Source organism: Tursiops truncatus, chromosome 18 (genome assembly GCF_011762595.2).
Source record: "Tursiops truncatus isolate mTurTru1 chromosome 18, mTurTru1.mat.Y, whole genome shotgun sequence".
NCBI classification, from domain to species: domain Eukaryota; kingdom Metazoa; phylum Chordata; class Mammalia; order Artiodactyla; family Delphinidae; genus Tursiops; species Tursiops truncatus.
The window spans coordinates 7,056,014-7,083,266 of NC_047051.1; the positions used below are offsets into that span (position 1 = coordinate 7,056,014).

Here is a 27,253-nt window from a genome sequence, read left to right on the forward strand (position 1 = left end):
ACTGTTTTCATGCATTAGTCAACAGACAGTAAAGAACTGCAAAGTGACTTTTTAAGTTCTGTCCATAATTTGAGTGCCTGCCAGAACAAATCTCAACACCGTTTAAAAGAAAACAACATAATCCAGACTCTCTAAAATGTAGAGCATACAATAAAAATTACTGAATGTGTGAAGAAACAGAAAAATGTGACCCATACACGAACAATTTTTTAAATAGCAAATAGAAACAGATGTTCCGCACGTTAGAATTAGCTGACAAAAACTATAAAGTAGTATATCAATTACCTATTTCAGAACAGCATATTATACTAAAACTTAGTGGCTTAAAACAACAAGTTATTACCCTCACGGTTTCTGTGCATCAGGAGTTTGGGAGCAGTTTAGCTAGAAAATTCTAGTTTAGGGTCTGTGATGGTTAATTTTATGTGTCAACATGGCTGGGCCACAGTGCCCAGATATCTGTTCAAACATTATTCTAGATGTTTCTGTGAGGGTGTTTTTGGATGAAATTAATATTTAAGTTGCTGGACTCTGAGTACAGCAGACTGTGCTCCATAATGTGGGTGGGCCTCAATCTATCAGCTGAAGGCCTGAACAGAACAAAAGAAGTCCCCAGAGCAAGAGGAATTTCTGTCAGCAGATGGCCTTCAGATAAAAAGGTTTAATCCTTTTTATGATCTAGCCTTGGAAGTCATATGGCATCACTTCTGCCATATTCTTTTCCTTAGAAGCAAATCACTAAGTCCAATCCATTTTCAAGAGGAGGGGAATTAAGCTCCACCTTTTGGAGAGAAACATCTCAAAGAATTAAAGGAAAATATACAGAAAATCAATGATCAGATGAGGAATCCCAGCAAAGCAACAGAAACTATAAAAAAGAAAACAACAAAACAGAAATGCTAGATTTGCAAAATGTCAATACATGTGAAATGAAAAATTCACTGGACAGGATTAAAAGCAGATTGGCGATGGCAGAAGAAAACAGTGTCAGTGAACGTGAAGACAAGTGAACAGAAACTACCAACCTGAGGAATAGAAAGAAAAAAGATTGAAAAAAAATTGTTAACAGAGTCCCGGTGATCTGTGCAGCAATATCAGAAAGTCCAACACACATGCAGGATAAATAAAAGGAAAACCCCACAGAGGTACATCATAGTCAAACTGCTGAAAAACAATGATAAATAGAATATTTAAAAAGTCAACTGTAGAGGACAAACACTCAAGAAAATACCAGCTTGTTTTCTATAGTTAAACATATACTCACAGGTATTTATCCAAGAGAAATGAAAACACATGTCTACACAAAGAACTGAACATGAATGTTTATAGCAACTTTACTTATAACAGTCCCAAACTAGAAATTATCTAAATATCCATCAATAAGAGAATAGATAAATAATCTGTGGTACGGTCATATAACAGAATACTACTCACCAATAAAAAACAATAACATCGATGAATCCCAAAATAATCATGCTGAGTGAAAAAAGCCAGTCACAAAATAATACATACTGTATGATCCTATTTATGTGAAATTCAAAACAATCTATAGTGACAAAAATCAGATCAGTGGTTGCCTGAGGTGGGAAGTGTTTCGGGGAGAGAAGAATGGACTGCAAAGGGGCACAAGAAATCCTTTCAGGATGAAAGATATGCTCTGCATCTTGATTGTGGTGTGTTTCATGGCTGTATGCAATTGTCAAACTCATCAAATTTTATGTGGATAAAGCTTATTATATATAAATTATTCCTCAATAAAGCTGAATTTAAAAAAATAACCAGAGGGAAAACGATATATTACATACAATGATAGGAATGGCAGCTGACCTCACATGCAAAAAACAATGGAGGCCAGAAGATTATAGAATGATATCTTTATAAGCACTGAGAGAAAAAAAACAAAACAAAAAACAAACAAAAAGCCCTCTTCCAACCCAGAATTATTTATCAGTCAAAAACAACCTTCAGAAATAAGAGTGAAATAAAGACATTTCAGAAAACAAAAACTGAATTTGATGCTAGCAGACCTTAACTACTAAATGAAGTTGTTTAGACAAATGAGAGACGGACCCAGCTGGAAACTTGAACCTTAAAAAGGAAAGCAGAGCAGTGGATGCTAAATATGTAGGTAAACAGAAAAGACTACTGTTTGTGCTCCTCTTAATTTAAGTTTGCACTGACAATTTAAGCCCATTATATGTTTGGATTTACAATGTATGCAGATGTAAAATACATGACAAAATAGCACAAAGGCTGGGGGAGGCAAATGGTTCTTACATTTTACATGAAGTGGTACAATATTAGCTCTACAGTGACTGTAATAAGTTACAGATGCATATTGTAAATCCCTAGAGTAACTGCTAAAAAATATACAATTAAGTATAGCTAAAAGCCAATAAGGAAATTAAAATGGATACTAAGAAAGAGTCAACTATTAAGAGAAATTAAGAAAGGAGGTACAGAGTAACGAACAAACAAAAGGGACAAATAGCAAAATGGCAGACTTAAACATAACCATGTCAATAATTACATTATATTTCAATGGACAAAATACTGCAATTAAAAAGCAAAGATAAACTATACAAATAGTAAGACCCAATTATATGCTGTCTACAAGAACTGCACTGCAAATACAAACATGTACAAGGTGAAAATTAAAGGAAGGAAGCAGATATATCATGCAAACAGTAGCAAAACAAAGATGGTGAGGCTATATTAATATCAAAGTAAACATCAAGTCAAAGGATTTAATCAGAGAGGAAGAGATGTTTCATAAAGGTAGAAGAATCAAGAAGATATAACAATGATAACTGTTTATGTACCTAATGACAGAACTTCAAACTGCATGAAGCAAAAATTTACAGAATTAAAGTGAAAAATAAACAAATTCACAATCATACTTAAAAAGTTTAACCACCCACTCTCAATAATTGATAGAAAAAAACAGAGCAAAAAATCATTAAGGATCTAGAAGATTTAAACAATACTATCACAACAACTTGATCTAACTGACATTTATGGAATATTGTCTCAACAAGTGCAGAATAAATATTCTATTCAACTGCAGCTGAAACATTCAGCAAGATACACTATATGCTGAATCATAAAATCTCAACAAAATTCAAAAATTGACATCTTACAGAGTAGTTCTTAATTATAGTGGAATTAAATTAGAAATCAACAACAACAAGACATCTAGAAAATCCTCAAATATTTGGATACTAAACCACATACTTCTTTTTTTTTTCTTCAGCCTTGCCTCACGGCTTGTGGGATCTTATCTCCCCAACCAGGGATTGAACCCGGGCCCTCAGCAGTGAGAGGACAGAATACTAACCACTGGACCGCCACGGAATTCCCTAAACCACATACTTCTAAATAACTCAAGAGTCAAAGAAAAAAAGAAAAAGGAAAAATTTTAAATATTTCTAATTGAATAGTAAAGAAAATATAACAAAATTTGTGGGATGAAGCCAAAGCAGTGCTTTAAGAGAAATACAACCTTAAATGTTTATATTAAAAGAAAAAGAACAAAGGTTTAAAATCAACAGTCTAAGTTTCTAACTTCATAAAAAAAGAGAAAATTAAACTCAGGAGTATAAGGGAGAAATAAGAAGAGATAAAAATCAATGAAATACAAAACAGAACATTAACAAAGCAAGAAGTTGGTTCTTTGAAAAGATTAATAACACTGATAAATGTCTAGCAAGAATGATCAAGAACAACAGGGATAAAACACAAATTGCCTCTTCTAGGAATGAAAATTGAGCCATTATTATAGATCATACAGACGAAACAGAAATTAAGGTGTGTGGATTTGTACTGTGTCAACTTCAGTGAAGTTAGAATTTCACTTCTCAGAATTCTCTTCATTACATAGTTCTGGGTTAGTGGGGACCACATCAGTCATTATGGACAAGATGTGAAAGGCAGAACTGAAATCAACTCAGAAAGTTAGTTCAGGGCATGAAGAGCATTTGCAGTTGAGGCCTATTGTCGCTTGCCTGCCGGCTCATCTTTTTAGCGAGGGGCAGCACCTGGGCCTCCAACTCTTTCCAGCTCCTGTCAGATTTCCTCCTTCAGCTTGACTCCTAAGCCAGGTGTACCTTGAGTACTGTTACAAAGAGTGCCAGCTTCTTCTAAAGGACACCCCAATCATCAAAGTTGTAACTCTTAGAGGCAATGAGAGCCCAGTGTGGGTTCCAGTCTATCCTCATGAGTTCCAGCTCATCCCCACAGGTTACAGTTTGTTCTTGTTTCCACCATTTCATCTTCTCTTCCTACTGCCCCCCCTACTGACTTCAGCCTCCAGAACCAGACATGAAATCAACACCCTCACATAAACCATTTAGTCAGCTTCCATGTTTGTATTAGGTCAAATCCCAATAAACCTGACAACCTAGAGGAAAGGGACAAATTGTTTGAAAAACACAAACTACCAAAGCCTACTCAATGAAAAATAGATAACCTGACAGGATAACCCTATGTCTAATTTTTTTTTAATCAATGGAACAGAACAGAGAATTCAGAAATAGACCCACATATATGCAGCAAAATAATTTTCAACAAAGGTGCCAAAGTAACTCAATGGAAAAATAAAACTCCTTTTAACAAGTGATGCTAGAACAACTCAATACACATATGAAAAAAATGAAACTCAACCCCCAATTGACACACATACAAAAAATTAATTCAATATGGATCACAGATCTAACTCTAATTTCTAAAGGAAAATATAGGAGAAAACCTTTGACTTCTTGTGGTAAGCAAAGATTTCTTAAGATACAAAAAGCACTATCCATAAAAGAAAATCCTGACAAGAGGACTTAATCAAAATTAACACTTCTGCTTATCAAAAGATACCATAAAGAAAATTGAAAGGCAAACCACAAACTGAAAGAAAATAAGGCATTTCACACTTACTAGAATGACTAAAATTAAAATACTGGCGATACCAAATGTTGGCAAAAATATGGAAGTATTGGAATTCTCATTCATTGATGATGAGAGTATAAAATGGTACAACCACTTAGGAAAGTGGTTTGAGCATTATAAAGTTAAACACACACCTACCCTATGATCCACCTATTCTCTTCTTATCTATATTACCCAAAAGAATTGAAAATATTCATCTATAAAAAGAGCTATACAAAAATATTTATAGCTTCATTCATAATAGCCAAAAACTAGAAATAACTCAAATGTCCATCAAAAAGAGAATAAACAAATTGTCATGTAATCACACCACAAATAAACTACTGATACATGTAACCACATGGATGAATTTCAGAAACATTATGTTGTGTGGAAGTAGCCAGATGCACAAGAGTACATATGTCATGATTCCATTTATATGAAGTTTAGTAATAGGTAAAACTAATCTATGGTGTTAAAAATCAGGAAGGTGAATGACTGTTAGGGGTTTGAGTCAACTGGTAGGGGCACAGAGAAACTTTCTGAGGTGAAAGAAATGTCCACATCGTGAGTAGGGTACTGATTAAACAAGGGTATTCATTTGTCAAAACTCATCAAACTGTAAACTTAAGATTTGTACATTTCACACTGTATGTAAATTTTATCTCAATATAAAAAGAAAAAACTCACTTATGAAAATGTCAACATTCATCAACAGAATGAAATATTTTTTCAAAGCAGCATACTTCAAAAAAGATCCCAAGAGAACTTTATTTTTAATCACTGAAGTTTTTTTTCATTATAAAAATGTTTTTAAATTTTCACATTCTTATCAACGTACATTGTTTTTTGTAGTACAGGGACAAAAACTTGTATCACGTAAGTTTTTTTTTTTTTTTTTTTTTTTGTGTGTGGTACGCAGGCCTCTCACCGCTGTGGCCTCTCCCGCTGCGGAGCACAGGCTCTAGACGCGCAGGCCCAGTGGCCATGGCCCACGGGCCCAGCTGCTCCGCGGCATGTGGGATCCTCCCGGACCGGGGCACGAACCCGCGTCCCCTGCATCGGCAGGCGGACTCTCAACCACTGCGCCACCAGGGAAGCCCCACGTAAGTTTTAATGAAGACTCAAGTTTAAAATTAAAACTTAGGGACTTCCCTTGGTGGCACAGTGGTTAAGAATCCGCCTGCCAATGCAAGGGACATGGGGTTTGATCCCTGGTCGGGGAAGATCCCACATGCCGTGGAGCAGCTAAGCCCGTGCACCACACTACTGAGCCTGCGCTCTAGAGCCCATGAGCCACAACTACTGTGGTCTTGGCACCACATGCCACAACTACTGAGCCCACACGCCACAACTACTAAAGACTGTGTGCTCTAGGGCCCACTTGCCACAACAACTGAGCCCATGTGCTGCAACTACTGAAGCCCACGCACCTAGAGCCTGTGCTCTGCAACGAGAGAAGCCACCACAATGAGAAGACCACACACCACAACGAAGAGTAGCCCCCGCTTGCCACAACTAGAGAAAGCCTGCGCACAGCAACGAAGACCCAACACAGCCAAAAAAATAAATTAATTAAAAATAAATAAATAAAAGTAAAACTTAGATGTCCTATCAACTTATTAACACAACCACTCCTCTGAATGTAAGAAACTTCAGCAGAGTACTGAGGCCTCTGTTTCCATAAATAACAAATGGGTTTTGTGATGCTATAAACTTCTTTAAGCAGAATGCCAAGGGAATAAAGACCTACAGAAATAGAAAAATGTAACAGAGAGTAAAAGAAAGATCAAAATATAGTAAAAGGAAGGCATCATACCTGTTGGGAGAGGTATATATATCCTTTTTTCTAATCTCCTTCGCAATGCTTCATCAATGTCCCATGGGAAATTAGTAGCAGCCAATACCATAACCATTTTGGAAGGATCGTCATTCTCTAAAGCTCCTCCAACTCCTATATACAGTAAGGGGGAAAGAAGAGTGTTTTTCTTACAGTCCTTTATTCTTTCATTCAACTAACATTTCTAAGCATCGGCCACAGGCTTGGTGGTAGAGGCTCAATGACGAACATGATGCAGTTCTTCTGACCTCTGCATGGTGTCAGAACCAGACAAATCAACAGATAACTACAGAACAAGTACAACACAGTCACTCTAGTCTCTCATATTACACTTTAACAGAAATTAAGACAGTTAACTCATTGAGGGAAGGAACTCCTGGTACTACATTATTTTATGTATCTTATAGTGCCTGGCACTGTATGCAACACACGTTTTAAGTATTCAATTAGTATCTATGGTTGGTGGATAACCACAGCTATTTTAAAACAATGCACTGTGGATATACATACATACATATATATATATATATATATATATATATATATACTTTTTTTTTAACACACTTTATGTTTTCTCACAATTTGCTTAAATAGCCTCCTATTCACCATACAACTACCAGAGTGATATATCTCTAAAAAGTAGCTCTGGGCCCATCACTCTCTTCCTCCAGTGGCTCCCCAAAGCCTTTTCTTCTTTGTCTGAATAACTTCTACCAATATTTCAGAGCCCAAGTCAGCTATTCCCTTCTACGACTCCCTTAGTCCGGGCGGTGCCTCTCGTGCTATGTTTTCACTAAACCCAGAGCTCATAATGTATTGTAATTGTCTGTGAGGTGCCTGCTTCTCAACTAGGTCAGTGGTTCTCAAAACGTTTGGTCCCAGAATCCTTTTTATGCCCGTAAAGACTACTGACCTCCAAAGAGCTTTTGTGTGCATGTAGTATATCAACATTTATTATTAAAAATTAAAAATGAGACTTGTGAGAGAATGAAAGTGAAAAAGGTAAATAACATCTTGATATTACTATGAAAATAGTTTGGCCTTTGTACACCTTTTAAAAGAGTCTTAAAGACCCCTGGGACCCTGAGCCACATCTCTAAAGGCTTTGCTCTAAATAGTAATCTCCTTGAAGGCCACGACAGTCCTTTTCTTTTTAACCTCAGAACCTGAGATGGTGCAAGTAAGCAATAGATGCTTTTTGAGTGCATGAACAAATGTACAAATGCGTGGATGAACAAATGATCACAAATACGTTCAGCTGCCTTCTAGTCCGGTCATTGAGAATTTCCAAGTATGAATCTACACAAAATTCAAAAAGGGACCAAAACAGTTTAGAGACAGTAATTAAATATCAATTACCATCCATCTGAATGAGTAGCTCAGACTTGACCCTGCGACTTGCCTCATGCTCATCAGAGGTTCCTCTTCGACTGCAGATAGAATCTATCTCATCAATGAAGATGGTGGTGGGGGCATAAAACCTAGCCTTTGTGAAAATAGTTTAAAGAAATCATTTAGTGACCTCCTGAAATAATCTGAAGTTTTTAAAAGACATTTCCTCCGACTAAAACAATGGTGAAAAACAGCAGAAATTTCTCACTGCTTTAATGCCATCACTTGCTTATAGACAGAGGTTAAATTAATCAATCATATCAGAAACAGAAAAATTTCTAAACATAAAAGATAAGTTATATGGTTGGTGAAGTCAGGTGACAGATACACGAGGATTCACGGTACTATTCTTTCTACTTTTGTGTTTGAAAATTTCCATAATACAAAAAGTTTCTAAAGATAAATCACCAATCTATCCTCAAATATGCAGTCTTAAGTAGCTACTGCAAACTACTTTGAAAAAGGAACAAACTTTAATGATAGATCAATTTCTGATTTTCAAAATATATGTTAAAATATACTTCTGCTCACCAGCTCATTAGAGATCCAGAAATATCAGTCAAACCACACACATTTCCAAAGTCTCTTCTACCCGCACCGGACGGGATGCCAAAGGGCTTTTACTTCAGAGAGGAAGGTACGCTGAAGACACATCAACCATTCCACAAAACCCACCGTCCCGTGTCTTATTAGCGTGTCAAGAACTGTGAAACTATAAGTACAGTTGCCCTTTCTTAAATGGATCCCTGGGTAAACGGATCTAGATTAAAGGGATACCATGTGCCTACACAAACAGTGCTTTGAAATCCGAATATAACATCACTCACCATTTCAAACAACAGACGAACTAACTTCTCAGATTCCCCTCTGTATTTCGACGTCAGCGTGGAAGACGAGACGTTGAAGAATGTTGTGCCACACTCAGTGGCGACAGCTTTAGCCAGCATGGTCTTACCAGTGCCTGGGGGCCCGGCCATCAGCACGCCCTGAAATTCCAAAGGACACACGAAATGACTTATCAGATTAATGTGCTTTCTAATAGAATATCAGCAACTATTAATGTACACGAAACCCTTCCCATCAAAAGATAAGCTCAACTGCCACAGTAAACTCATGGCGCATTGGGCACGAATATCATTTCACAGACAGAAAAAGCAAAAATGAAGAATGGTTTCACAAAAGGTCTCAAATCAGAGGTACTCAGAGATGGGCTAACAAAGGGCCTAGACAACAAGGAATCTCCTGGTACATTTAGAAAGAGCCCACCGATTTTACTGAACCTGGCAGAAGACAAATGTGTATGGTCTTGAGCACCGCTTAAGAGTGACTGCTCTGTTTAAGCAATGAAAATAAGATGACATTCTCTACCACATGGAGCAGATTATATATCCCTCGCCCTCCTAAGGTACAAAACCTATCTTCAACAACACACTTACAATATACACTTTGAATCAGAAATAAAGATCCATTCATCAGTTAATAAATAAGGTAGCTAAAATCTAGTGGTGATTCAAACATAATCAAGTTAGCTAGCCTTTTATCAGTTTAACTGTGCCAGGCAGTTAAGAGTTTACAGAAAATAGTGTTAGTAAGGAAAAAGCCACTACATAGACTAAAATATAAATTTTACTTACTTCTCACCTTTGAAACAAACAGAAAAACGTTCCATAAAAATAAATCAATGAGGAGTAAAAATTATCCAAGAACACCGATCCTCTAGTCTTGCAGACTAATGGATTTTTAAATACTTATTATTTTCTTCTAACACTTTTAATGAGAGTTCAGATATATAGTTAACACTACATTTCTTTTGCATGATAGTTCGTGATCTTAAGAGGAATTTGGAGCCATTTGTTAATTTAATTCAATTAGCTTTGGGGAGTTTAAACTTTGAAAACTATGTGCATATCAAAGTTTCATAAACTCTAAATTCAGAAACCGTCCAAACGCTCTTCTAGCTATAGCATTTTGATACCCAGGACAACCAGGGATCACTAGGATTTGAAACGCTAGTTTTACAAGAAAAATTTTTGCTTTGCCAGAAGCCTTTATACATGAGATTGATATTTTGAAAACTGTAAAGACAACTAATGGTATTGGCACAGCTACAGAAAAGTTTCTGTTTCTCTTTCCACCATCCCCTCTCAATGCCCTCTCAGTTCCTGTAATGTCATTAATGTGGTCATGTCCAGCAGGAGATAATTTCCAGGGTTAGCGTCTGTGCGCAGACACAGCTCATAGATGCAGTACAGCGTTTATAAATTTCCCCTCCTCATGACATTACCCTGTCAATTATCTCCTCTATTTCCTGTATCTCCTCCTCTGTGGGCTCTATTTATTTAAAAAATAAAATCCTTCACTTGACCCTACAAATCCTCTGGCTACTATCTACCTCTTCCTTCCTCTTCCCAGCCAAACTTCTTAAAGAAATGGTTTATGTTTACTATTTGTTCTTCACAAGCTACAGTCTGACTTCTGCCTCTACTCCTTCACTAAAAATACCTAAGTTACTAATCCAATGGTCACTTTTCTTTCCTTTTCTGTTTTGAGTTTTACGTATTCTTTTTTTCGGCTGCACCACTGCGCAGTACGCGGGATCCTAGTTCCCTGACCAGGAATCAAACCCGCACCCACTGCTTGGAAGCACGGAGTCTTAAGCACTGGATCTCCAGGGAAGTCCCAACCAATGGTCACTTTTCAACTCACAGCTTCCTTCCCTCTCTCTGACCTTGGATGGTGCCGATACCTGGTGTTCATTCCCTTCTCCCTGAAACCCCTGCTCCCTAGGTTGGTTCTAGGACACGGTTCTTTCTTGATGCTTCTCCTACTCATGACCATCTTCAGTGGCTTTCAGGTCTCCTCTTCCCCCTGCCCTTTATATTCCCAAAGCAATTCTAAATCTTTTGCTCTTTTGAAAACCCTTTATAAAACTCCTTGAACAATTTCATCCATACCCAAATTATCAACCACCACTTATATCTCACAATTTTAATTTAAACTTAAACTCTAGCCCGAGCTCCAGACCTCTATTTCCAATTACCCACTGAGTTTTCACCTAAATATATTTTGTTTCTATTTAAATCTGCTCCTCTCCTCCATTTCCAGTATCAGTTCACTGTACCCTATTTAATGAAGAATTTGGCTGGCCCTTTTCCCTAGTTCCTGGGAGGCAGACTCTAAACCCTTGGAATTTCCCAAGTGATAGGAGTGTCTTTGCTGTTCATGTTGGGCCCTGAAATTTTAGGCTAATAAGGTGGCTCATGGTGGGTCCCTATATAGATTATGCTAATGAGATGACTCAGGATGGGGGCTGGCCTTGCCCAAAATACCAACCCTGTGATTAGCAGGCTGGGGCTTTGAGCCATGCGATGTCAACCAGACCTCTGGGGAGAGAAGGGAGACTGGAGATTGAGACATATGGGCAACAATTCAATCAATTATGATTATGCAATGAAACCCCAGTAAAAACTCTGGACACTGAAGCCTGAGTGAGCTTCCCTGTTGGCAGTACTGTGTATACTGTCACACATCCATGCACCAGGAGGGTAAAGCATCCTGCTTGCAAGGGAAAGGACAACAGAAGCTACACTGTCAGCATCCCCCCAGATCTCACCCTATGCACTTCTTCTGCTAGTTCTGATCTGCCTCCTTTTGCTATAACAAAAACTATAATCGGAAGTACAATGCTTTCCTAAGTTCTGTGAGTCATTCTAGAGAATTATCAAACCTGAGGTTGCAGTGAGAACCCCCAAATTTACAGCCAGCTGTCAGAGTGAGGGTGACCTGGGGACCCCCAAATTTGTGGTTGGCATCTGAAGTGAGGGCAGTCTTGTGGAAAACTGACCTCAACCTGTGAAGTTTGGCCCAATTTTGGGTAGTTGGTATCCGAGCAACTGCATACTCCTGTAATTCAAGCCTGGAATCTAAGAGTCATACAACTTGTTCCTCTCCCTACCCCTATAAACCATCATGTCATAATGTTATCACTTACACCTTTTAAATATCTCTCACAGATCCACTCATTCTTCATTGGCCAAATAACGAACGCCTTTGTTCAGGTCTTCATCGTTTGGCTAGACTACTGCAACAGCCTCCTGACCAGACTCCTCTCTGTATCCATCTATGCCCATCTCCAATCCAGCCTGCATACTGCTGCCAAGGTGATCTTCATACATTTGCAAATTACCCTCTTGCTAAAAGTGTACAGGGCTCGTCATGATACATAGGTTATACCTACCATTCCAGCTGTTTTAAAACTCCTTTAAATACCTATTTTATCAAGGCCTTATTATTTCTTTTAAACATTGTTTTTAAAGTTATAATAAAGGGGAAATTTATGGTAATATGGTCCCCAAATTAGGTAAATCTATAACAAACAGTCTATAAAAGTTTTTAAGTTGTGAGAGGCAATCAAAATGCCATGGGTGTTCCAAGCCATTTATGTAAACACACAATTTCTCCTCCTCTCTACTTTTAGGCACATCAAACAAGGAAGAGGTATTGCGAAGGTAAAAGACCTTCCCAGCTAATTCGGAAGGGCAAAGTAAGATCATGCTTTTATTTCACTCTACCAGTCAGAGTAAAGAGTCTGCCTATGGCTAAGACCAAAAAAAGTTCCAGGCAGCAGCTGTTGGAAGGGTTTTTAATATGCTAAAATGAAAACACTGAACTTAGGAGGAACTAGTCCTGGGCAAGCTAAAAAGATATAAACATTCTGATTACATTTGAGAATTACACCAAGCCTAGATGAAGTGTTCAAACTAATTAATTACTGAGAAATACGCCAGCTTTTAAAAAGATAATTTATTTGATCAAACACTTATTCTATGACTATGCACTATTACTATTTAATTTGCTTGCTAACTTTTTTTTTTTTTTTTTTGATACGCGGACCTCTCACTGTTGTGGCTCTCCCGTTGCGGAGCACAGGCTCCGGATGCACAGGCTCGGTGGCCATGGCTCACCGGCCTAGCCGCTCCGCGGCATGTAGGATCTTCCCGGACCGGGGCACGAACCCACGTCCCCTGCATCGGCAGGCGGACTCTCAACCACTGCGTCACCAGGGAAGCCCCTTGCTAACTTTTTATTTACAAAAACAGACATCTAGAAAATTCTTAAAACTCATCTCTAGCTCAGCGCCCCTGAGGGAAGTGACTTTAAAGACTATAGTTCCACCACTCCAGGCCCCTCTCCTGCCAGGCAGAGGCAGCATATCGCAACCACAAATCCAAATCCAGGTACCTGAGGGCTGCCCAACCTCCCCCAACCTTTACAAACTGTGTTAATAAACACACAAAGAAACTACAGTGCTGCCGTTCTTTACCATGCAAGCAGCAGTTTTATACCTATATTACTTCAATAAATTCTCACCTTCCATGGCCTTCTAATCCCTTTGAAAAAGTCAGGCATCCACATGGGAAGAACAACAGCTTCCCTTAGCAACTTCTTAGCTTCTTCCAGATCTGCTATGTCATCCCTTTGTAAGAAGAGCAAAGTTTCATGCTTATTCAGGGACATCTTTGATTTATGATCAATACCAATTCTTTTAATTTTTTTAAATTATGAAATTTTTCTTACATTAAGAACATTATTCTAATTTTTACTGTATAAAATGATCAGTGAAAACATACTGCAATCATAAATTAGGACATGTTATTCAATTAACAACCTTTGTCAGCTATGTCAACATCAAATTAGTATGAAAATGTCTTGGTTATATTCTGCAAGAAGAACTGTCCTACCAATTCTGCACACTCATATTACGGATGAGGTCATAATCAGGAGATGAATGGATAACAAGACAAGACTCACACCAAGCCAACCTACAATTTGTTTTCTCCACTACTGTAATTCAAGAACTTAACAGACTAACCAATGAATGCTAGGATTCCTAGAGACAATGTCTCTCTCAAGGGCTTCCACCAGATCCTTATCATATGCAGCACCATCAAATCTTGGAATTTCACCATCACTTGCACCGTCTTGCATATTTTTCCTCCCCTGGGGACAGGTACAAAAAAATGCTGATCAATAACAAGATAATTTTAATTAACATCATTAAGCTTTCAAAATATTGCAATGTAACCATTTTAAATGGCTATTTTTTTAAATACTGTTTGCTAATTACCCAAATGCCATCCTCCCCTATTTAATTCATCAGAAATAGATGAACTGGCCAACTTTATTAGACACTTCAAATTTACATTCTTGAGGGGACAGTTGCATCTAAGACTGAAATGAGCTAGATACCTCTAAATTTGTGGATGCATGGGATTTCTACCGCCACTAAAAAATACTTGAGTATTAACACAGAGGAAGAAACGAAATCAATTGAAAACCTACTGCATGGCAAGAAATCTCACATATATTATCTCACTTAATACAACTACCCTACAAGGTAGGTATTATAACCCTATTTTTACAGATAAGGAAGTGGGTCTCAGAAAGTGAAGTAACTTAAGTTCACAATTATTAAATGTCAGAGTACAGATTTTAACTCAGATCTCCCTGACTCCCCAGATCCATGCTTTTTCACAGCATCAGGCCACCTCATGCCTGGCTGAGTCATCTTAAAGCTTAAAAGCAGGTTACGGTGGAGAGGGATAAATTAGGAGGATGGGATTAGCATACACACACTACTATATATAAAATAGGTAACCAGCAAGGACCTGCTGTATAGCACTACACAGTACTACACTCAATATTTTGTAATAAACTATAAGGAAAAAGAATCTGAAAAAATATATATATATATATATAATGTGTATAACTGAATCACTGTGCTGTACACCTGAAACTAACACAACATTGTAAATCAACTATACTTCATTAAAAACAACAAAAGACTAGGTTATGTGTGGCAGAACTATCCTCCTAAGCATCCAGGAAAGAGGCTGCAGACGAGGAAAGAGGTGGCACCCTGAACTGCATCTTACAAAGCCTTTTCCCTGTCACTGTAAGTACCCACTCAGGGCTGAGGGTTTCTTCCTAGTAAGGTCCTTGGACCACATCATAAAGTCACTGTAATGACAATGATAAAAGGACCTTTTAAAATAGTATCATTAGGACCATTAAAGCAATCACTTTACCCCAAATTCTTTATTTAATAATATAGTAGCTTTAAAAAAGAGTTATATGCTATGGTTTCTATGGAGTTCTGCCAAGATTTACTCGGCTCTGAAGAGCTTTAAATGAAACATGCTCAGCTGCCAGAGAGAGTTCAACCACTGGAACTACTTCAGCAGACAGAGCCAGGCACCTCCCCAGAGCTTCAGCTCCACAGTTACTGTTAATGTAAAAATGAAAGGAAATACGGTCCAAAAATGAGTCAGTTTCCTAAGCTTCAATCTGAAGAGAGAGAACAGGATGAGCCTCTCCTACCACACTCCATCTGAGATAAACCATAAACTAGATCCTAAGTGCTGAGAGAGGCCTAAATGGCTCCCTTTGGGCAAACACTCTAGCTCTTTAAGCCACTAGGTAAATGGCCAAACAGTACTCTGGTGACTTGACCCCAAAATGAATAATTTACTGTCCCTGGGTAGCATGGCAACAGAATTAAGCTAAGTTTTCAGAAAGATTCTTGTATTTCAGATGACAGATCCCAATACTGACACTTAAAAGGAATAAACTGCTGGCATGCCTACGCAACAAAAATAACATCAACAAATTTAAAATAAGCACAGCCTAGAATCACATTTTATAATAATGATAGGCCAAGGCTAGTCACATTCAAACAAATCACTGGGAACACTGTGTAATCATTTTAAAACTGTTCTAGAAATAAATCAACCAAAGAATGCAACAGACACTGATATATCTGGGACTTAACAAGCTTTGATATGACACTGTAACTATTTTATTTATTTATTTATTTTTGGCTGCATTGGGTCTTCACTGCTGCTCATGGGCTTTCTTTAGTTGCGGCGATCAGGGGCTACTCTTCATTGCAATGCATGGGCTTCTCATTGCAGTGGCTTCTCTTGTTGCGGAGCATGGGCTCTAGGCACGTGGGCTTCAGCAGCTGTGGCATGCGGGCTCAGTAGTTGTGGCTCACGGGCTCGGTAGTTGTGGCACACGGGCTTAGTCACTCCTTGGCATGTGGGATCTTCCTAGACCAGTGATCAAACCCGTGTCCCCTGCATTGGCAGACGGATTCTCAACCACTGCGTCACCAGGGAAGTCCTGACACTGTAATTTTAGACTTACCAAAAAATTAGTATTAAAAAATATAGGCAGGGCTTCCCTGGTGGCGCAGTGGTTGAGAGTCCGCCTGCTGATGCAGGGGACACGGGTTCGTGACCCGGTCCAGGAAGATCCCACATGCCGTGGAGCGGCTGGGCCCGTGAGCCATGGCCGCTGAGCCTGCGCGTCCGGAGGCTGTGCTCTGTAACGGGAGAGGCCACAACAGTGAGAGGCCCGCGTACCGCAGAAAAAAAAAAAAAAAATATATATATATATATATATATATAGGCAGACAGTCATTTTAATATGAATGTCCAAGTGGTGGGGGAGGATTTGATAAACACTACCAAGGGAAACGAAAAGCTGCACACTTATCTGGAAGTAATAGGAATCATAGGATTTTAAGAACAATAAATATGTGACCATCTATGTCCAACACATTCAGTTTCAGATCAGTGAATGAAAATACATTACCTGCCCTCACTGAGCATCCAGTCTTGTGGTGGAAACAATTAACAAGTAAACAAACCCAAAACATACATAATTATAAACTGTTAAGTGCTATGAAAAAACTGAATGGTCTATAGCTATAGCTATGGTCTATAGCTATTTACTATAGCTAAAAGGTATTGAGCAAAAAGAATAAGTTGGAGAGATGATCAGAGGCCAGCTCACTGGGCCCGTATAGGCCATGGGAAGGAATTTAGATTTTATTCTAAGTACACGGGGAAATTTTTGAAATGTGCTAAGCAGGGGAATGACAGGATCTGATTTACATTTTAAAATGACCCTGTTAGCTGCTATATGGAAAAAGGATGGGCTGGAGGGAGAAGGAGAAGCAGAAAAACAAAGACCTATTGCAGTAGTCAAGGTCAAGGCTCTCAATTCACAGAAGAGGACAGTGTATAAAGTTAGTCAAAAAAAAAAAAAAAAATGGTTCTGAAGAACCTAGGGGTAGGACAGGAATAAAGACACAGACTTAGGGTGGACTTGAGGACATGGGGAGGGGGAAGGGTAAGCTGGGACGAAGTGAGAGAATGGCATGGACATATATACACTACCAAATGTAAAATAGATAGCTAGTGGGAAGCAGCCACATAGCACAGGGAGATCAGCTCCATGCTTTGTGACCACCTAGAGGGGTGGGATAGGGAGGGTGGGAGGGAGACGCAAGAGGGAGGAGATATGGGGATATTTGTATATGTATAGCTGATTCACTTTGTTATACAGCAGAAAGTAACACAACAATGTAAAGCAATTATACACTAATAAAGATGTTAAAAAAAAGAAGCTAGTCAAAGGACGTGCCCTAGCACCCAAAGTTTCTCAATGGTAGAAATGAGACCTGAATACAAATTAAGTACTACAAAGAAGATTCTAGAACTTTTTCAAACCAAAATGGTGAGGTTACTAAACAACAAATTAAGGAAACTAAAAATAAATAATTTATTTGGTTATATTGGGAAATCACAAAATGGGTGACAATTATCCTTCATAACAAATACTCAGATAAATTAAAATAGGGATATCAAATATAAGTTAGTAGCTCTGGTTTCAGTTAACCAACTAGATTAACTACAACACCTAAAAGAAGTTTAGTTTTCAGGCAATAAAGCTAACCTCACCCAAGATATTATTACCTGTACAGTTTATAATAATAATAATAGCTGCAACATCACTGAAATGATCTTAGAAATCTTTGCTTAAATTTTCACATTAATTAGCAAAAATTTGATTATTAGCATGAAGACTGATATACTTTTTCTCATTAAAGCGAAGTATTTTAGCTTCTTTTTACGAGTGTCTAAATTACCCATATCAAAAAGTTTGTTTATGATCTTTCATTGGTATACTATTTGAGGAAGATGAGAAAATTAATGACCAACTCAATATTATAGAGTCAATTAATGACACAGATTGGTCTAAAATGCAAATAATAGTTTTTATATTTCACTGTGTGCCATCTAAGAGAAACATGCTCAGTTACTGGCTCTGGGTCTTACATTTTAAGAAAAATGCTGACAAATAAATTATACCGAGAGAAGAGTAATAAAGGGTTCAAAACCCATGTCATATGGAGGAGGCTCAGGGACCCTAGAGACATTTAAGCTGAAGAAAAAATGTTAACGGAGCAACACAACCAACTGACCTCCTTACCTGTATGTACTCTATATTACTCCAAAGGAAAGAACCAGGACCAGTACAAAGTGACAGAAGAGGTAAATTTCAGATCGACAAAAGAAAGAATTTTCTAACAATGAGTCCATCCATCAAGGGAGTCATCTCTCTTGTAGGTAGTGAGCTACCTGATGTTAGAATCACTGGCTAATTAATAATAAAAACCACCGGCCCCCAATCACAGGGATGTCTGAGTTGAATGATAGCTGACCTTTGGTTCTTCGGGTAAAGCCACTGCCTCTCACTTGCCACTTATTCATCTGTTTCCTGAGTTCAACAGCCCAAGGCAAGTGCAAAATTGCTTGGAAATCTCATTGTTTCTCTCTTTTTTTTTTTAACATGATCTTTATTCTGTATCATACCTGTGTTAGTTCCCCACTGTCATGTTACCTTTACAGCTAACACTCGTTTACAGCTTGCTATATGCCAGGCACTGTTCTAAGCACTTGACATAACAATCTTAAAGGTCCTATGAGTTAGGTACTCGTATTATTTCTACCTCATAGATGAGAAAACTGAGGCACCAAGAGCTTGAGTAAATTGTCCAAGGACACACAGCTAGATCCTAGGCAGTGTGGCTTCAGAACCAGTGCTTTCAACCCCTTTGTACACTATGGCATAAGGCTGCACACTTTGGGCTACTCCTACCGCAGTGTGAGAAGCGAACACAGGAAAAGTTAGACAAGATCTCTAAACTGATATTTTAGAGATAAGACTTTATTATTTACAAGGGAAAGTACGTTGATAAATGCAAAATGCTTACTAATTTCAGTGTCATGCCTTGCATTGGAGTGTTAATACAAAATATATTTAAGTTGAAATAACGAATCCATAGCATTCTGCTTACTTCTCAATAAATGCATTCTTGCAGCAATATTTATGAATACTTACTCTGTACCAGTCACTATTCTAGGTACTGGGAAATAGCAGTGATCCAAGCAGACAAAAATCCTGCCCTCAGAGGCATACACTCACATTAGGGGACACAACATACAAACAAGTAAAACACAGTAAAACATTTAGGGACAGAACAGCAAGTAACTACTTTACTATAATCTAATGCAATAAAATTTAAAATAATAAAAATAAAAGCAAAAACCAACACACTATTAATCAGCTGCCATGAGAGAATAAATTTGTGGAGCGATTTAATATCCAAAGGACAGAACAGGATATTTCTTAAAAACAAGTCACTGATAATACGAATGGCCAATAAACATATGAAAGAACATTTTTTTTTTTTTTTTGCGGTACACGGGCCTCTCACTGCTGTGGCCTCTCCCGTCGCGGAGCACAGGCTCCGGACGCGCAGGCTCAGCGGCCATGGCTCACGGGCCCAGCCGCTCCGCGGCATGTGGGATCCTCCCGGACCGGGGCACGAACCCATGTCCCCTGCATCGGCAGGCGGACTCTCAACCACTGCGCCACCAGGGAAGCCCATGAAAGAACTTTTAACCTCAGAAGTTATCAGATAAGTACACAATACATGGTAGATATGCTGGTAAAATCACAACGAGATTCACCCACAAGAGAGAGACAATATCAAGTGTTGGGGAGGATGTGGAGCAACTAGAACTTTCGTGCTCTGCAGGCAGACGTGGAAATTGGTATAATCACTTTGGAAAACTATTTGGTATTACCTACTGAAGTTTAACATATGCATAACCTATGGCCCATCAGTTCCACTCCTAGGTATATGCTCACTAGAAAGGTATATATGCTCACATATATACCAAAGGATAAGTACAAAACTATCCAAGGTAGCATTATTAATAATAGTTTCAAACTGAAAACAATCCAAAAATTCACTAATAGTAAAACAGATTCAACTGTGGTATAATACTGTATATTAATGAAAATAAACAAACTTCAGAGATATGCAACAGGATGGCGAAATCTCACCAACATATGTTGAGCAAAAAAAGCCAGACAAAAAAAGAATACTTACTGTACGTAAAGTTTCAAAAAAGGTATAACTAATTTATGGTATTAGAAATCAGAATAGTGGTTATCTTTGGAAACAAAGTGGCAGAATAGTGGTTACTTCTGAGAAAGAAGTGTCAGGGATCAGAAGGGATCCTGAGTATGGCTTCTGAGGTGCTAAATGTTCTATTCTTGACCCCTGAGTGATAGTTACATGGATTACATGGTAGTTACAGAGGTTAAACGCAGTCAGCCGAAGCGGACTCTTACTGGTTTGTAAGAGCCAATTATTAAATTTGCAGGAATTTTTCTATAAAAAACAGCCATTGATAAAAATTAAATTACACAAACAGAATAAATTATATTAAAAACAGCAGTGGTAATTACTCAAAACTCCTCACTTCTAACTATTTAACTATTACCTATGCACTTAAGGTTACTTAAGTCTACTGTGTCTACACTATAGAATGGTAGGCTACTACCCATCTTATCTTGACTCTGAGTTCAGTGACCTCCTGTTGGTAGCTTGAAATCCATCATAGTGAAAGTATTTATACCAGAGAAACCAGAAAATGCTACAAAACAGGGCTTGATTTCTTGTTTTGTTAACTGTCTAGACTTAAAGTAATGGGGAAAATATTACATTTAAAAGTGTGTCATTTCTATAGTTGTTACAATGTAAATAGCACAAAAAATGAAGGAAATAATTTTCCAGTATTTGAAAACCATGATCTGATTCATCAAAGTTGCTCAAGTGATTGATCAATGAGTGAAGTTCCCACATATGTTTCTGTTGTTTCGCTTTCATCTGACTCATTAATAAAAACAAAATATTAACCAATATCCTAACAGAACTACATTCCTAATCATCTGTCAACTGCAACCATAGGTACCTACATTTGCAAGAGTTAAGCAAAAAGCAGCAAAGGCATTCGGTGAGGGTCCATTGGCTCTATAAAGTTTACACTAAAGAGTACTGTATATTTTATTATTTGTAAATTATATGCTGCACATCCTTTATATCAGTCAGATTTATAATAAATTTGTGTGTGTATATGTACGTGTTTATATACACATACGCTTTTTTTTCCTTCAGAAAATTAGTTATTAAACGTTTACCAGTACACTGCTGGTTAGATGATCATCATTCATCAAATATACCCTTATAATGTATACACTTTTCTTCAATAAAAAGATTTTTTTAAGTCACTGTTCACTTGTATAACCACCGATCAACAGTTCTCAAAAGAATACTCCAGGGGCTTCCCTGGTGGCGCAGTGGTTGAGAATCTGCCTGCCAATGCAGGGGACACGGGTTCGAGCCCTGGTCTGGGAGGATCCCACATGCCGTGGAGCAACTGGGCCCGTGAGCCACAACTACTGAGCCTGCGCATCTGGAACCTGTGCTCCGCAACAAGAGAGGCCGCGATAGTGAGAGACCCGCGCACCGCCATGAAGAGTGGCCCCCGCTTGCCACAACTAGAGAAAGCCCTCGCACAGAAACGAAGACCCAACACAGCCATAAATAAATAAATAAATTTAAAAGAATACTCCAACCCAGTTTACAATGTCTCTCCATATCAGACATCCCTACATTTAATCAGAGAAGGAAAATATTCAAAAAATGGCCATTTGTTATAATTCAATGAAATGAAGTCCTTTAAGTTTAATAGCTTTAAATTAAGTCTCTGAAGATGATTTACCATACTTTAATTTGAATTCTATCTAAAAGCACATACAGCTTTAATCATGAGATCATAATGGAAGCACTGCTCATTTCACTAAGAGTTAATTAACCACAAAGCCATAGTCTTATAAATACTTGAGAATCAGAATTTTATTAATTAAATTTATTTTTGGTTTATAATATCAAAACATCTATTCTGTTACCTAATATTTTACTTTTAGACTATCCTTTTTAAATTAAAAAATGCATTTGTTATTTCTATGTATATTTCTACACTGACTCTAGACTTAGTAAAATAAAAATAACCATTTTTCCTCAGGTACATTCAAATAAGACTAAAAAATATGGCTGTAAAGGTTCATTTATTCATCTGATTCCCTCTCATCAATAACAATCAACTTGAGGCCAGGAGTCACATATTAAAGTTTGCCTTCCTAGTACCTAGAAGTATGACTAACACAAAGTATGCACTTAATAAAGGTACATTAAGTAAATGGCGTAACAAACTGGCCTCATGATGACTCTGTACCTCAGGGGAAAAAACTGTAAGGCTTGAATAACAGATCACCATACACAGTGACTGTTATTTATTGAAAAATAGCATTTTTAAGATTGGACCTAACTTGAAGCCTGTTAGCAGTTTAAAAAAAAAAAAGAAGAAAAAGATTTAATCACTCTCAGAAAGTGAACTGGTACTCTTAAAAGAAATAGATATTTGTGATACATTAAAATAAGACAGCAAGCACTTTCAAATAAGAGGCTGCATAGCATAATGGTTAAAAGCTCAGGTATTAGAGTTCAAATCCTAGTTCCACCACCTACTTGCAGTTGTAACTTCAGTGTCTCAATTTCTTCGTACACAGTACAGGGAAAATAACCCTGAGTTCACAGGAATTTGTAGGGAGGACTGGGACAGGTTAAGAATGCTCAAGGCAGAGTGAGACCTGTTGCTACTGCTTTTCTTACTAGCTGTTTCCTCATACAGTTCACAAGACTAAACTAAGCATCCAAAGATACTGAGAGTCTTAAGCAAAACATGTAATTTCTCCTGTCCTCTCTTTTTTTAACATCTATAAAGTTAAGTGGCTAGAGCAGAAAAGCAGCTTTCAAACTTTTGACCATGACACAAAGTAATAAATTCATCTTAGATCATGAGCTAGTGTATACAAATATATAACTAAATTTTTACATACTTATATAACAAATTTTTTTCTCAAAATAATACTGTTCTTATAATGGGCAATGCAGTCTGAATTTTCTAGTCTATTTCATTTTTCTTTTTAAGCTGGTTGCAACACACAAAGCTGATTTAAAAAAAACCAACAACACTGAGTACCCTTCAGTACTCGATTTCAAATTAGCTTTCAATGGCAATGGATATCTGTCAGTTTCATCTGAACTGCCTCAAACCCTATCACCGCTTCCAGTGAATTTAAGGACTCCAGTATTCTAATGAATATCTGAGTGCTTACAATGATCATAACTGAACCAAGCACACCTTTCAAATTCTAATGAAGTTTCTATGAGTTTTTTTTTTAATTGTAATCCCTTTTGTTTCCAGAGTGACTCAGAAAGTCTCTTTTATCTTCAAACAACTCTTCTTTTTCTTTTATTAAAGGGCTTATTTTCCAGTGACATTCTGAGTACTTACATGTGAATGAAGAACAACTAAGATTTAGAAAATTATTTGGAACTTTTTAAGTAAAAGACAATTTACAATATCCAGAGAAATTTATCTGACATTCAACAAATGCTGCCTGGCTGTTTTGTTCTTTGCTTAAGAATCCCATTTTAAAATCAACATTTATTTAATTTTTCTGGAACTCTTTTCAAATCCAACCAGACTTTTAATCTAATTTGGTAGGGATACTACATAATATGAAAAATACTAAAATAAAGAGGAAAAAGATCTGTGATTCCCAAAGCTCCACTCCTTACTCTATGACTTTGGATAAGATACTTTAGCTCTATCTCAGTTTCTTCATTTGTAAAAATGGGGATAAAATGACTGCCTACTACTTGGGACTATTTCATAAATTATTGTGTAATCACTCCAAATGGTACCTAGCAGGGAAGCATCCAATAAACCACGACCAATATCCTTCCCTTGTGTTATGTGAAGGTAAGATAAAGACTGAAAGTTCCTTACCTGGTTCTAAAAGTTTATCTAAAAGCTACTAGCAGAGTGATGGGTGGACTTCAGCCACCACCTTATTCTCTAAACTGCAAACCAAGGTTAGCAGCACAAAAATGAAGAACAGAGGAAGAAACAAAGATGATATATAAGACACAGATTTTTAAGTATCCATTATGCGGCTTTTGTAATGGGGAGAACCAGTTCAATTTCATCAGCAGGAAAATTTATTTATTTATTAGTACCCCTCACTAATCCCAAAAGGATCTGAAATGGAATCACTTACTGTTTTATGACATAATAGCTTGAACAAATTACAAACATAAAAAAATCTAATTCATTTTCAGTGTCCTAGCGAGGTAGAGAGAATATGTCTTTGGCTCTATCTCCTGAATAGAAATACTCAGAAAACATCAGTTTTATTCCATTATGGTCTAAAAAACCACAAGGTGTAGGAAGTTGGTCTGTGTAGAGTCCTTACCACTGACTGAAATCATAGAGAGTAAAAATATTCAAATATAGTATGTAATTTTTAAGGATAACCATTTGCTATTAGTTATAAGCTGTATTTTCACAATAAATATCACGGCATAAATGTGATGACATATAGGACCCCTAGTTAGGAAAATAAAACTTCTCTGTGGCAATTCAATAACATCCTCATTCATTTATGACATCATAAAGGAAACAGGAAATGCTATCACTAAAAATTTATTTTTGTCTTTTCATTAAAATTAAGGCTAAGAGAAACGTCAGGTCATCCTGGCTCCTTACTCTGAAAAATTATTTTCAGCATATTTTCCTAAAGTCCATTTTAAGGACAGCACAGAATTTCTACCCAGTATTATGTTTATTCACCAATCAATTTCCCAGATAAAGTAAAAGTACATACTGAACCCAAACCAAAGGAAATTTTCTCATTAAGAAAAAAAATCTTGTTTTACTCTAAAATTTAAAGATAAATCAAAGTTTAAAAAATTTTTATCAATAGTAAAGCGTATCTATCATCTTATTCTGTGAACACTGTAGACACATCTACTTCCTTATAAATCTTTCCCCTACAATTATGTTTTCATTTTAATTCAGAATACTAGTTAAAATACTTTTTAAGTTTTAAAACTTTATTTTGAATATTTCTATAAACGCTCAGGACTTCCCTGGCGGTCCAGTGGTTAGGACTCTGCACGTCCACTGCAGGGGGCACAGGCTCGATCCCTGGTCGGGGAACTAAAATCTGGCCAAAAAAAAGCTCCATTTTAGAGGGCAGACAGCAGAAGCAAGAAGAACTACAATACTGTAGCCTGTGGAACAAAAAGCACATTCACAGAAAGACAGACAAGATGAAAAGGCAGAGGGCTATGTACCACATGAAGGAACAAGATAAAATCCCAGAAAAACAACTAAATGAAGTGGAGATAGGCAACCTTACAGAAAAAGAATTCAGAATAATGACAGTGAAGATGATCCAGGACCTTGGAAAAAGAATGGAGGCAAAGATCGAGAAGATGCAATAAATGTTTAAAACAAATCTAGAAGAATTAAAGAACAAACAAACAGAGATGAACAACACAATAACTGAAATGAAAAATACACTAGAAGGAATCAATAGCAGAATAACTGAGGCAGAAGAACAGATAAGTGACCTGGAAGACAGAATGGTGGAATTCACTGTTGCAAAACAGAATAAAGAAAAAAGAATGAAAAGAAATGAAGACAGCCTAAGAGACCTCTGGGACAACATTAAATGCAACAACATTCACATTATAGGGGTCCCAGAAGGAGAAGAGAGAGAGAAAGGACCAAAGAAAATATTCAAAGAGATTATAGTCGAAAACTTCCCTAACATGGGAAAGGAAATAGCCACCCAAGTCCAGGAAGCGCAGTGAGTCCTATACAGGATAAACCCAAGGAGAAACACGCCAAGACACATAGTAATCAAACTGGCAAAAATTAAAGACAAAGAAAAATTATTGAAAGCAGCAAAGGAAAAACGACAAATAACATACAAGGGAACTCCCATAAGGTTAACAGCTGATTTCTCAGCAGAAACTCTACAAGCCAGAAGGGAGTGGCATGATATACTTAAAGTGATGAAAGGGAAGAACCTACAATCAAGATTACTCTACCCCGCAAGGATCTCATTCAGATTCAATGGAGAAATCAAAAGCTTTACAGACAAGCAAAGGCTAAGAGAATTCAGCACCACCAAACCAGCTCTACAACAAATGCTAAAGGAACTTCTCTAAGTGGGAAACACAAGAGAGGAAAAGGATCCACAAAAACAAAACCATTAAGAAAATGGTAATAGGAACATACATATCGATAATTACCTTAAACGTGAATGGATTAAATGCTCCAACCAAAAGACAGAGGCTTGCTGAATGGATACAAAAACAAGAGCCATATATATGCTGTCTACAAGAGACCCACTTCAGACCTAGGGACACATACAGACTGAAAGTGAGGGGATGGAAAAAGATATTCCAGGCAAACAGAAATCTGAAGAAAGCTGGAGTAGCAATACTCATATCAGATAAAATAGACTTTAAAATAAAGAATGTTACAAGAGACAAGGAAGGACACTACATAATGATCATTCCAAGAAGATATAACAATTATAAATATGTATGCACCCAACATAGGAGAACCTCAATACATAAGGCAACTGCTAACAGCTATAAAAGAAGAAATCGACAGTAACACAATAATAGTGGGGGACTTTAACACCTCACTTGCACCAATGGACAGATTATCCATAATGAAAATAAATAAGGAAACAGAAGCTTTAAATGATACAATAGACCAGATAGATTTAACTGATAGGACATTCCATCCAAAAACAGCAGATTACACTTCCTTCTCAAGTGCGCATGGAACATTCTCCAGGATCGATCACATCCTGGGTCACAAATCAAGCCTCAGTAATTTTAAGAAAATTGAAATCATATCAAGCATTTTTTCTGACCACAACACTATGTGATTAGAAATGAATTACAGGGAA

The 27,253-nt window shown here is 37.4% G+C and overlaps 1 protein-coding gene across 16 annotated transcripts in view; it reads right to left on the reverse strand.

Annotated features, from left to right (window-relative positions):
- Positions 1-27,253, reverse strand: part of KATNAL1 (katanin catalytic subunit A1 like 1) — a 90,402-nt gene that overhangs the window by 28,277 nt on the left and 34,872 nt on the right. For all 16 annotated transcript variants that reach the window (XR_012327560.1, XR_012327559.1, XR_012327556.1 and 13 more), the window contains 5 exons: positions 14,019-14,146; positions 13,517-13,622; positions 8,974-9,132; positions 8,114-8,240; positions 6,734-6,868 (listed from right to left, as the gene is read on the reverse strand). Coding sequence is in view for 9 of the 16 variants with exons in the window: in XM_073795014.1 (XP_073651115.1) it covers positions 6,734-6,868; positions 8,114-8,240; positions 8,974-9,132; positions 13,517-13,622; positions 14,019-14,146 (655 nt within the window). In the remaining 7 variants the exon portion in view is untranslated. The remainder of the gene's footprint in view (positions 1-6,733; positions 6,869-8,113; positions 8,241-8,973; positions 9,133-13,516; positions 13,623-14,018; positions 14,147-27,253) is intronic.